At 35.6% G+C, this 13,409-nt stretch overlaps 1 protein-coding gene across 3 annotated transcripts in view; it reads right to left on the bottom strand.

The window, feature by feature from the left end:
- The window catches only part of PHKA1 (phosphorylase kinase regulatory subunit alpha 1), a 129,776-nt gene that overhangs the window by 113,553 nt on the left and 2,814 nt on the right, over nucleotides 1–13,409 (bottom strand). For 2 of the 3 annotated variants that reach the window (XM_036016779.1, XM_036016781.1), the window contains exons 3-5: nucleotides 8,619–8,666; nucleotides 6,534–6,702; nucleotides 106–188 (exon numbers count right to left, since the gene is read on the bottom strand). In XM_036016779.1, the coding sequence (XP_035872672.1) occupies nucleotides 106–188; nucleotides 6,534–6,702; nucleotides 8,619–8,666 (300 nt within the window). The remainder of the gene's footprint in view (nucleotides 1–105; nucleotides 189–6,533; nucleotides 6,703–8,618; nucleotides 8,667–13,409) is intronic. The other variant, XM_036016780.1, reaches the window with a different exon arrangement.

The raw sequence follows: 13,409 nt of genomic DNA, 5'->3' as shown, positions 1-13,409 counted from the left end.
CCTTATAGATGAATTTACTGTAAGGGGCAGCATTAAAAGATAAAATGGATTATCCAGAATTTAAAAAACACCATGTTTAAAATACATTCCCAAATGAGTACTTACAGCAGTTTTATATGCAGCTTCAATGTAAAACACAAGGTTCTGTATGAAATTGACTTCATCTAGGCTGTGGATGATATGAAGTCCTGAGGAAAAAGAAAATAAAGATATAGAGTTGGTCAATGATCACTATAGGTTTTAAAGGCAGCTACAGTGACTAAGTGATCCAACCATTCCCAGGTAATCCTACTTCTGCTTAGGAATAAAGGGAGGTACTTTGATTAAGAACCATAAATATAAGATCACAAATCAGTTTTAGGCTAGTCTTCAACTAAGTGAGATAACAGCATATTTTTAACATGGAAGAATTTTAACTATTATGTGTAGGTTTTAATAGAAAGTCTCAGGCTCCTAATTCTATAGGTAACTAATTCATAATGTGTATAAATGTCAAACCTAGGCATCTAGGAAAAAGGCAAATATTTCATAAAAGAGTTGGAAAGAGTCTAAATACTGAGCAAGAAGTAGATAAACATTATCATTCTCAGGAGAACTTAAATCCATTCTTTTTGGAGTAAAAATGAGAATTATTCTAAATGTAGGCTATACACAGATAGTTACAGCATACAATGGAGTACTTTGCATGAATCACCCACCTACTTTTTACAACATCCCTAAGAGGGGGGTACTTCTGTTTTCTCAATGAGGCTCAGAGAAATTATTTGGCTAAAGTCATGTAACTAATAAATAGGACTCAATTGACTATCAACTTCTATATCACTTCAGAGACTGAGATCCTAAGCAAGATGCTATACTGCCTCCCAATATGTACAGTATAATCCATTTTTGTTTAAAAAGTAACACTTCTCACCCTGGCCACATGGCTCAATTGGTTGGAGCATTGTTCTGTACACCAAAAATAGTTGCAGGTTTCATTCCTAGTTGGGGCACATACAGGAAGCAATCGATAGACATTTCTCTCTCACATCAATGTTTCTCTCTCCCTTCCTCTCTCTCTAAAACTAATAAATATATCCTTGTGTGACAATTAAAGAAAAAAATAACATTTCTCTCCTCTCTCCTTCCCCATCTCTTATTTTTATTGAATACCAACAGGTAGACAATGCAAGTCTTCCACCCAGAATCACATCACTCCCACTCTGTCAAATCTCCTCTCTGAAGGAAATAAGTCTTACCAGTTTCCCCTGTATCCTTTCTGAGATATATTGTGCAGTATAAAATTTACACAAACAGTAGTACCATACTATGCTGCACCTGGCTTTTTTCATTTATTACTTAGAGACAATTTAAAGTATATCTGCCTCATCGTTTTTAACAGCTACACAGCTTTCCACTGAATGCCTACTCATATAACCAGTTCATTAATGAAAGGCATTTAGGTTGTATCTAATCTTTTATCACCACAGTCAGTACCACCATGAATATCTGTGTATTTATATATCTTTCTGCTCATGCACCAGTGTATCAAGGTAAATTTTAGAAGTAGAGAGGGGAGGGTTGGGTGGGTGGGCTGGATTGGGAGTAAAAGGGAGAAAACTGTACTTGAACAATGATTAAAATAAAATAAAATTTTTAAAAAAAAGTAGAATTGCTGAGTCACAGATTTATGCATTGTTTCCCCAAAATTTTATTAGGAAATTTTTCAACAAACAAAAGAAATGAAAGATTTTTACAGTGAATACCTGTGTACATACCATCTGGACTGAACCATTAACATTTTACTATAATATTCCATCACATACCTCTCCATCTATCAATCCATCTCATTTTTTGATATCTGTCAAAGTAAGCTGCAAATATCAGTACACTTCTCCATAACTTTACCATGTGTATTAAATGTTGATAATTATTACTGTTATTCCACAAAGTTGCATAGTTTACATAACAAACAGCACTAACTGCCTGTTCTCTAAACCACATCAACACAAGCTTTAATAAGTTGTTGATCTTCACCACTCTAATGGATAAGAAATAGAATCTCCTTATTTAATCTGAAATTCTTTTATTATGAATAAGGTTGTGAGTCTTTTTATCTGTTTGTAAGTCATCTGTATTTCTTTTCCTATGAACTGTTTGGTTGTGTCCACCAATTTATATTGAATTGTTGGTCTTTCTGTTATTGATACATTAATGAATATTAAGAAAGTTAGCCTTTTGGCCATCATATGTGTTACAAGTATTCTAGTTTTTTGAACCTTGACTTTGTTTACAGTACATTTTTATTCTCAGAAACTTTTATTAAAAAGTTTTATCCCATGAATGTTTCTGGTACTTTCATAGTTTCAGTTTTTATATTTAAATCTTTGATCTATTAGCAGATATTTTAAATCATATAACTGTAACTTCAGAACTAAAAAGGACCATATGATCCATATTATCAGACTGCAAGGTCCTCCTGATCCATGGTTTTGTCAAAACAGCAACCACACCACAGCATAGCAGCAGGTCCCTGGTTCCTTTTGAGCTGCTATCCCAGGGCTAGAACTTAAAGGAAGTGAGTCTGCGTAAGTCTGTGCACAAGTCCTTTAAGAGAAATTGCTTGGTACCCTAGAAGGCCTCCGTATCCCCCAGCCTCAATCCCTGCTGGTTTTTACAGCCAGAAGTTATGGGTGACTTCTCTTCCCAGCACTGGAACCCTGGGCTGGAGGGCATGGTGTAGGGCTGGGAACTGTCACTCCTCAGGGGGGAGCTCTGCAGCCAAGATATTCCTCCCCATTTTTATCCAACGCTGGTAGGTGTGGGACCTGCCTACTCCATGTCTCTGCCCCTCCTACCAGTCTTGATGTGGCTTCTTCTTTAATTCCCTAGTTGTAGGACTTCAATTCAGCCAGATTTCAGGCAGTTTTGAATGATGGCTGTTTTGTAATTTAGTTGTAATTTTGATGTGGTTGTGGGAAGAGGCAGGTACCACAATTACCTATGCTGCCATCTTAACTGGAAGTCAAGTATGCTGATTCTATTTTCTGCCAACTCAAATCTGTTAAGATCTTCTAGTACATTTTTCATTTCAGTTACAATGATTTTCAACTCCAGAATTTCCATTTGGTTCGTTTTGATCTCTTTATTGATATTCTCTATTTAATGAAATACTTTCATCACATACTCTTTATTCTTTAAGCACAGTGTCCTTTAGATTATTGGACATTTTTATAGTAACAGCTTTGAAGTCTTTGTCTCCTAAGTTCAACATATACTTCCTCTCAAAGGCTGTTTCTGTTACCTGTTTTTACCTTGTGTTTACTCAGAGTTTCCTGTTTCTCACATGCCTCATAAAATTTTGAAAACTGAATATTGTAGATAGTATGTTATAGGAACTCTATAGATACCAATACCTTCCTCCATGGAGATTATTTTTCTTTACTTGTTTATTTGTTTAGTGACTTGCCTGGACAATTTCAGTGAAATTTATTTCCTCCACAGTATGCAGCCTCTGATGTTGTTCCTTAGAGGGTATATAAAATATATGGGTATATGTAGCCTCAGACCTGTACACTGTCAGCCCAGGAAGAAAGTGACTTTGGTTTTAGCAACTGTCTCTTTCCCTAATCTGTTAAGTGTCTGCCTCTGCTGCTACACCCAGTTGTTTATCTCTCCTGGTTACCAGGTGATTGCTCTATTATTTTTCACAATGCCCTGAGGTATATATTGCTCCATGGTCTCACCCAATTAAAATAAGGCCCCATTTCAGGTGGTCTTTGAGGCCAGTCTTTGACACTTCTAACCCTAGGAGGACTCTTTTTGGACGGGCCCTTTCTCCTTGGCTCTCTGTTACAACTTCTAGATAGTCTATGAATTAGCTTGTTGCTCTTCTTGAGCTATCAGCTTCCTCTTGATTTCTTAGAGCCAAAATGTCCATTGTTTTTGTGAATGCTCCTAAGCCTGAACTCTTCCACATTCTGTTCCAAATAGTAAATTTTCTTGGGAAAAGCAATGATGAAGCCTTCTGTTTTTATGGCTAGTAGCATGGGGGGAGAGGCAGGTGGGTCAGTACTCATATATTCTCAGCCTGATCTGCCTAGGGTTAAACTTCTATTCCACGAGTGAGACTGGGGGTTATGAAGAGAGTTTCTGACCTCTTAGTTATTCTTTACTAGACTACAGTTTCTTAAACTCATGGTTGGGGAGAATGAGAAATACTGGCAACGTGCCTCTCTCAGGAAGATCTCATAGCTCTAAAATGGGAGCTAGGGAAGAGGGAGACTTGTACTCTTATCCAAAACCACCTTGAATGTTCTTTTATCATGGTGAGTTAGGGGCAGGAAAGGGAGTAGATGGTGACCCAAACACCACACTTTCTCACTGCTGTCACCAAGATTTACATTTCCTTGAATAAATGACTCTCTACTAACTCTACATCCTTAAGACAATTCCCAGTGAATTTAAGTGGTTGGTTTTTAAAAACTTAATTTTCACTACTTATGGTTATTTTGCTGGGGAGAGGGTCTGTGGAACTCTTCATGCCACCATCCTGTGAGTTGCAGTCAGCTTCTGTCTAAGCCTCTCATTTAAACAAGGTTCAGATTTTTTAGAATTTGAAAATGTGAAGAGAATTGCTAAATTTTCCATGAAGATCTTTCATATTCTACCAATAAATTGTCTCTCACATCCATCCATTTCATCCTAAAGATAATTGCCTTACATAAGTTCTCCATCATTTCTTACCTAAAGTATTTCACTAAGCTCCCAAGTAGTCCTCTATCTTAATTTTCTTCCTCTCCAATCTATCCTCTATCTACTAGAGTTAATTGTCTAAAACTTTCTTTTAAAAAAGATGTTATTAATTTATTTTTAGAGAGAGGGGAAGGGAGGGAGAAATGGAGAGAAACATCAATGTGTGATTGCCTCTCATGCACCCCCTACTGGGGACCTGGCCTGCAACCCAGGCATGTGCCCTGACTGGGGATTCAACCAGAGACTCTTTGGTTCACAGGCCAGTGCTCAATCCACTGAGCCACACCAGCCAGGGCTAAAACTGTCTCTTAACTATACCTTGAGGAGCTCTCTACTGACTACAGAATAAACTCCAACATAATACACAGACCCTTAAACAGCTAGCCACAACTCTGTAGCTTCACCTTTTTGCCATTTTTCCAGATCTGTCTTACACTCTAAACATAGAAATACTTTTCAAACTTCTGTACTTCTTGTCATACTGTTCCCTTCCCTTTTCTAACTGGTGAATATCTACTTATCCCTACTTATTTCTCAAGGGCCTGATTAAAAAATATCCATCTTATTACAAGCACTTATCAGAGTCAACTCATTGAGTTGAAAATCAAATTTTAAGTCAGGAATCAAGAGATGACATTTGTTGAATAAATGAATATGTCTCTTATAAGCCTCTTTAGTATATTTCTGCTTCTTTTCTAGGCTCAAAATGAAAACTCACAAGGGATACTTAGATACTTTTTGCTTTGTAAAAAAAAAAATTCCAGAGTTGGTATTGAAAGAATATTAGAAATGGAGTTATATCTGTGATTCTATTTTAAAAAACAAAACCTAAAAATATACTTATTCAGAGAGAAACCACCCCTCCAAAAGAAGGGAGTATATAGGTAGCCATATTATAACTTTAAGAAAAAGGTTACTCTGCCTCTGAAATGTGTGTTCTGGATGGGAATAAAAGGAAGGCTTTATCACCAAAATACATTTTTGCAAGAAAAGGAGAAGAGTATTCTGAAGTAATTCTCACCCTGAATGGTTTTAGTACCAAGTAGCTCTGTAACTAGATAGGGAGATAAAAAAATTACAATGTCAAAAATGTGGTATTGTGACAAGTGCATTTGCTTTACCTCAGGACAACATGGGAAAAGTCCTGTTTAATTTACAAATTGATTATCATCATATTTATTGTCTTCCTCAATATAGGATAAATAAAAGGGAATTATGTTGGTTCTTATGTTTTCCTCTTTTCAGGTAAAGCATCTAAAAGTAGTAACAAAACCATATGAAAAGGGTTATTATTCAATAATAAAAAATAAACATTTGAATTCTGACTCCTAAGTTAATTCCCTTAATAAAATTTAGAAGCCCATAGAGAGATGCCTTGTTTATAATATATTAATAAAGAGTAGTACAAAGTAGGTGATTTAATTTATATTAATACTAACTATAGGCTTGTCAGTGCATAATATGAGAACAAGCAATAAACCCTAGTCCTTCTTCCCCATCTCATGGTATCTGAGGACTAATAAAAGATAAAAATACTCATCTAAAGGAAATCTACCCCAGATTTCCTGGTTCTCAATTTAAAAATACTAATTAGTATCCCAGACTTGTTTCTCAATGTAAAGGAATACCAACTAGATCTCAAAAAATTGTTTCTCCCTGTACAATTTTCCAAATATTATGGTTCCAATGTGCATCCTTGAGCTATGTAAAGAGCTATTTTGTTTTCTGGAGAAGCCACCTGTGGTAGAGCAAGTGCTCTACAATGCTGTGGGCCCCAGTACTTCTGTCCTTGTACCAACCTGAGGCAGTCATTTGTGCTAAGAAGAGCAGATACACAGAGGTGGCATCCAACTGCAGGTGTCCCCACTGGTCATCACCCACTACAGTGGCACAGGTTTTGGTGTTGTACTTGGCATGGAGGCTATCCTTGGTACTCTGACTGTATTTGAAGGATTCTACTTTATCCACCTGAAGAAAATAAAAACAGTTAAAGACGGCTATGCAGAAAAAGCAATCCATATACAATACTTCTATAGTACTCTAACTGAAAGACTTAGTTCCTGAAACTTAGATTTCATTATGTGTGCATCTGATATATGATATTGGGTTGGCTAAAAGTTCATTTGTTTTTTTCTGTAAGATGGCCCTAGTAGTGCTTCAAACAATTTTGTTAAATTGTATTGTGATGGCTGTCATATTAGCATGCATTTAAAAAACTTATTAAAATTGGTAAAGTTTTATGTAGCCATTTTAATGTTGAAGGTTGAAGAAAATATACAACATTTTTGACATATTATGCTTTATTATTTCAAGAAAGATAAAAATGCAGCTGAAATGCAAAAAGATTAGTGCAGTGTATGGAGAAGGTGCTGTAACTGATCGAACATGTCAAAAGTGGTTTGCAAAGGTTCATGCTGGAGATTTCTTGCTAGATGATGCTCCATGGTCAGGTAGACCAGTTGAAGTTGATAGCGATTGAATTGAGACATTAATTGAAAACAATTAACATTATACCATGTGGGAGATAGCCGACATACACGAAATATCCAAATCAATAAAGTTATTGGTGTAAATTAAAAAAATGTGTCTTTTTACTTTATGGAAAAAACTAAACAAACTTTTTGGCCAACCCAATATGATACCTTTAAATATGTTCATTAAATTAGTGAATTTAAACCTATTTGATAAGGTAGAAAATTCAAATATCTCAAATACCAAAGAAAGTAGCAAATCAGGACAAAAATAAGAAATGATGGCTGTGAGACAGTCCAATAGAGAGAGCACTAGTAAAAAAGGTTAAACTAGGCCGAGTTGGTTTCTTCTTATTTTAGACCTGTTGAATGCCTGTGAATGGTTATTTTATTAATCCAGGCCTCAATTTCTCCTTCTAATAAAATGTAATACTGGTTTCAAGAAAATCAGTTCAGATTCAAGGTGTGCAACTTTGTGTAAATCTCCTAGCATAAAGGGAAAACACTTTTTTAAAATGAAACATTTTTGAATATAAAAAATATCATAAATAACCTAAAAGATAAAGCACAGACTACTAAAAGTTATTTGAGGTTTGCAACAAAGCAGTGATAACCATAATGTTCTGGAACTCCTCAAATAGGCAAGAAAGAGACACCCAAAAGAAAAATAGTCAAAAGACCTAACAGACAATGTAACCGGGAGAAAAATGCAAAGTTTTTAATCTACACATGAAAGGATGCTCAACTTAATTCAAGATCAGGAGAATGCAAATTAATGCAAGGAGATGTAAGTCCTTGGCTCCTTATCTCCAATCACAGAATCTGAAACACTCCTAAAGGGTTTTTTCCCCTAAGTTTTGCATCAAAATTCATTTTGATATAGGGCTATTTGTAGTTTCTATTTATTTTATTAGTGTGAAAATGCATGTTTCCCTACAGAGAGATTATTGTTTTTGATAATAGAGTGCTGTTCTGGACCTGCTGAGGACATACCATACTATATGGTATACATGCTGTAATGCCTTTTAAAATCTGAAAAATTCTGATTTTTAAAATTTACCAGGTCCAAATAAAAATAAATAAAATCTTTAAAAAAATTTACCAGGTCCCAAGGGTTTCAGATGAGGGCTTATAGAAGAATTGTATCATCATTTACTCAATATAGAGTAACTACATGTACAGCAATGATGAAGTATATTAAAAAATCATTTGTAGAGAAGAAAAGACTAGAAGGAAACATTCCAGTAGTAATTGGGTGGTAAAATCATGGGTGACATTTCCCCCTTCAATTCTACAGCTTTTCTAAAATTAGTGAAATTGAAAAAATATGTATATATATGATATAAACACTGCCTAAGGGGTGAAGATAGTACTACAATGTGCTTTTATTACAGAGGGGGCTGTTAACAATACCTGTCTGATCATGCAGTGCAGCAGTCCCCTCATCAGTTTCACTACACTCTGCAGAAATAAATGGAAACAAGAGTGTTATAAACATCCCTAGGTGCAGGAACACTTACTCAGCAACCGCTGTTGGTACATGACCTTTTGAGGACAAGTAACCCTATCCTGGGTTCCTATTTACATGGCATTTACTTTATAAGTACACAGAAGAGCAGATTGCAGCTAAAAGTGGAATCAAAAGCTGCAGCTGGTGACTCCTCCAAGTTAAAAAGTCTAAATTCTAACATGTTTATGTAAAACTAAGCCAATCAACTTATTAGAGGACATTTCACCTGGAGAAAATGTGTGAGTCAACTCAAAAATCATAAAGCTATGAGGATATTCTAAAATATATCCCATGGCTTAGAAAAGCCAACATCATCACGTTCACTTTTTTCTAAACTAGCCAAGACTTATCTTCAAGAGTCCACAGAAATATTTATCTGGACGTTTCCCCTAAAGAATAAAATGATCGTCAATTCAGAAAAAATATAAAGAGCAATTGTTAGTACAACTCAACTTCTTTTCCATGCAAAGAAAAGAAGCAACAATTTCTTAAGTCATTATTTCTCTTACTAGGACCTGGCAATTTCTAAAGTAATTTTCTAATCATAGTACCTCAAAATTTTGATTACCAACTATATAGTATACTAGTTGGTATAATATAATACAGTCATAATAATTGTATTTAATTATAATATAGTGTAGTAATACAATACTATGATACTACATGATCCTATCTTATCCTACCCTATATTAGTTATACTAAATGACACTAGAAGGGCCCATAAACAATGGCGTGGATAAGCAGTATGTTTTGAAAGAACATCACCAAATAGCTTCTCCATTTCTCTAAGCTTTCTGTTTCACAGTCCAGAAGAAATACAACCAGGTTACTCCAGGGAATGCTGGCTCAGAGGTAGCTTCAGGACACCTCTGCAAAATAATCTACTTTAAGAGACACATTGTTCTGATATTCTTTCAAAACATTCTAGTGATAGGCATGATAAGAATAAGTACCTATTAATTATGCTCCAAATCTTTATGAAGGATTTTATTGAAGGAAAAATAAAAAGTGTTTCCTTGGGAGAGTAGCTTTGTAAAGTAATTTCTATCTATAAATGGTCTCCTCCCCTTACAGATGAAGGAGAGAGAAAGAGAGAGAACATGATCTTGTCACCTTTTAAATCATGAAGTGTTTGTTATAAAGTGGTGAAACTGACTGCACCTCCAATATGAAAATATCTATCATTACTCTGACCCTAATAAAAGACATTGTCCTTTAATATACCGTGTTACAGAAAGCATTAAACACAGCCTTCTCACTCTGTGGGGAGACTTTATTCAATTCTGAATTATCTGCTACATATTACCACATACTCACAGGTTTCTGTCACATCCTTTCAACCCTCTTTATCATCCAGCCCTGCTATTCCCACCTACATTTAATTTAAATAGAAATACTTATAATCTATATAAGTATTAGTATCTCTCCCTCCAGGTTTATGTACAGATACTTTTTGAGCATCTAAAATATTCAAAATAATCTACCAGGTTTTGTGAAACATAATGATAAAGGAGACAGGACAAACCTGTTATTTTAAAAAATACTACACTACAACCATGTCTACCTAATAATTCTTAGTTATCCTTTAAAACCCAACTCCTGTGAATCTTTCCTTGCCTTGTTCAAGGAAATTGGACACTCCCACCTCTGTGTGTTCCCACAGAACTCTGTACTTATCTCCTCTATATATAGTACATATAGTATCCATCCTAGTGTTTCGCAACTATTTGTTTATATACCTGTCTCCCCCATCAAACTATGAACTCCTTAAGAAAAGGGAAAGGGACCATATTCAGAAATATACCTTAATCCCTGGCCGAGGTGGCTCAGTAGATTGAGTGCCAGACTGCAAACCAAAGAGTCCCCAGTTCAGTTCCCAGTCAGGGCACATGCCTGGGTTGCTGGCCAGGCCCCCAGTAGGGGACACATGAGAGGCAACCACACACTGATGTTCCTCTCCTTCTCTTTCTCCCTTCCTTCCCCTCTCTAAAAATAAATAAATAAAATCTTAAAAAAAAGAAATATACCTTTAAGTCAATGGACTAAGCAGGTTGTATTTTGAATACATATATATTCCATGCCTGCAAGTAACTCTCAAATTGTTTGTCAAATAAATTGTGTGCATGCATGTGTTTAAAGAGAAGGAAGGTACAAATATGACAAAATGTTAACAACTAGTGAATGTAGACAAAGAGTATTTGCTAATATGTTCATTTTACTTTTTCAACAACTTTTCTGTAAATAAAGTGGAACCTAATCAATAAAACAAACATGAAAGCAAAATACAACCAGAGACATTGAAATAAAAAAACAAACTAAAGTTATGGGGCAGGGGGGATAATGGGGGAAGGGCAATCAAGGAACATTTATAAAGGACTCATGGACAAAGCCAAAGCAGGTAGGTTCAAGGGTGGGAGGCAAGGATGGGTGGGGCAGGGGAGCATGGTAGAGTGAAAATGGAGACAACTGTACTTGAACAACCATTAAGAAACAGATAATGGAGTAAAAAAATAAAATATAAATCCTAAAACTTTTCAAACATAAAAATTCAGAGTTAAATATAAACATTTTGTCCCATTTTATTTTTGATATCTATTATAGGACCTGACACATGGCAATTGCATGAAGTTTGCTAAATGAAAAATGGAAAACAAGCACAGACCATAAGTAATCTAGACACTCCAAGAAGCTAGTCCTGAGAAAGAAGTGATCACTGAGTAGCTTATGAGGACAGGAGCCACAGAAAAAGTGGGACTGATGCTGGGCTTTGAAAGGAGAGTACTGGCTCTGATTAGATGAGAACATGTCTCACAAATGGGAGAAGCAGCTCATAAAAACATTTGGAGGTGGGAGTATCCATGGAGGAAAAGTTTGAAAAAGGCTGAATCTAAAGTCATTAGACCGAAGTTGTAGTCATACTGCCACCGAATTCCAGCCTGCTTCAATCCCTTTACTTGTAAATTATGGAAAATAATATCTAACTTACAGAGTGTTGTGAAAATCAAATACTAGTAATTACAGGGAAGTGTGTAGCACAATGAAAAGTACTTACACAAATGTAAGATATTTTTACTAAGGAATTGTTAGATTCCTGGGATAGCTGGGACTGGGGGTCTAATGCAGGATACCAGCATGACATAATATTGTTTAGGAACAAATCCTTGCCTATCAATCCAAAATATGAAGATATTTCTTATTGGAAAATGAGAGCCACAGATAGAGAATGGAAATGATATAATTTAAGTATGGTTTTCACAACAGTGTTAAGTGATCAAGATTTAGACTAGAGTTGAGGCGGAGTGGATGAATTCAAGAAAAAAAATTATAAGAATCAGCCAACTTTGGTCTGCATGTATCCAAAGGCAAAAGGGACAAGTTACAAATCGCCCTAAAGGCAATATTTTCAAACACTGTTTTATAGAACACTAGTCCAGGAAATTCTGAAAAGATTGTAATATACTTGAGGACATCAAAGGCTATGAGAAATTATGGAGTAAAGAAACCTGCTGTTTAACATAGCCCTAAACTTAACTGACCTAGTATTCTATGGAACACACCATGGGAAATGCTGTACATAATGGTAGCCAGGTGACCAGTATACTGAAAACACCAATAAGAGAAAATGGAATGTGTCGTGAGTTGTTGTTGTTTGGTAGTCCATTTTGTTTGTTTTTAACAGGAAAGGTGGCATTTCAGACATAATGAGTTTGAGAGGTTATAGGATATGCAGGGGTAACTGATTAGAAGACAAATGAAAATCAGGGTTTTGACATTGAAGTGAGGTCAGAGTAAAGATGAAGCTTTGAAGTCATTCTCATAAAGGTAACAGTTAAACTCATGACAAAAGATGAAAGACTACACAAAGAGAACAAAACTGAGGCAGAAGTAGAACTGAAGGCAGTCAAAGAGCAATCTCTATTTGTGTGACTATTTATTTTTATGGGTGTGAGCCAATGTCTATGTGACTAAGAGAAGAGGGCATTTGAAAAACATATATGTGCATAATTCTATTCTCAATCTAGGATAGGATAGTTACCTAAACCTTTGTACCCTTTTCATCCAGAATTCTCTTTAGTTCTGACATTTCTCAGAGTGAAATCAAGGTGAGAGTTGGAAGGAAGGGTAGAAACGATTAACAATCAATGGTTTGAGAAAATCCACAGAGTAATGGGAAAATCTGTTTTAAATTGACAGTAAATGGGAATTTATTCCATGGATTATTGGATTTAATCTATGCTCATTTATTGTCCACAGATCAGTGGTATTATATCTGGCTGTACTTTAGAATAACCTGGGTAGTTTATTAAAAATATTCATGCCCCCTGGGCTCCACTTTAAGAAATTTATCTAAATTGTTCTAGGGTGGGCTTCAGTAAGGGTTTTGCTTAAAAAGATTACTAAGTGATTCCATAGTACAGCCAGAGGTCAGAACTACTCATGTAGATTAGGGACAAATACAGTTCACTACCTATTTTTGTAAATAATGCCTATTAGAACATAACCATGCTCATTTGCGTATGTATTGTCCCTGACTGCTTTTATACATTAGTGGAAGACCTGAGCAGTTGGGCAGATACTACATGTGACCCACAACACCAAAAATATTTACTGTCTAGCCCTTTGCAGAGATGGTTTTGTGATCACTGCTCTGAATTAACTCTTGAGTCAGGTTTGAGGAAAAAAAATTAAAATTT

This window comes from Phyllostomus discolor, chromosome X (assembly GCF_004126475.2).
Source record: "Phyllostomus discolor isolate MPI-MPIP mPhyDis1 chromosome X, mPhyDis1.pri.v3, whole genome shotgun sequence".
NCBI classification, from domain to species: domain Eukaryota; kingdom Metazoa; phylum Chordata; class Mammalia; order Chiroptera; family Phyllostomidae; genus Phyllostomus; species Phyllostomus discolor.
This window is presented reverse-complemented; position numbering and strand designations above follow the sequence as displayed.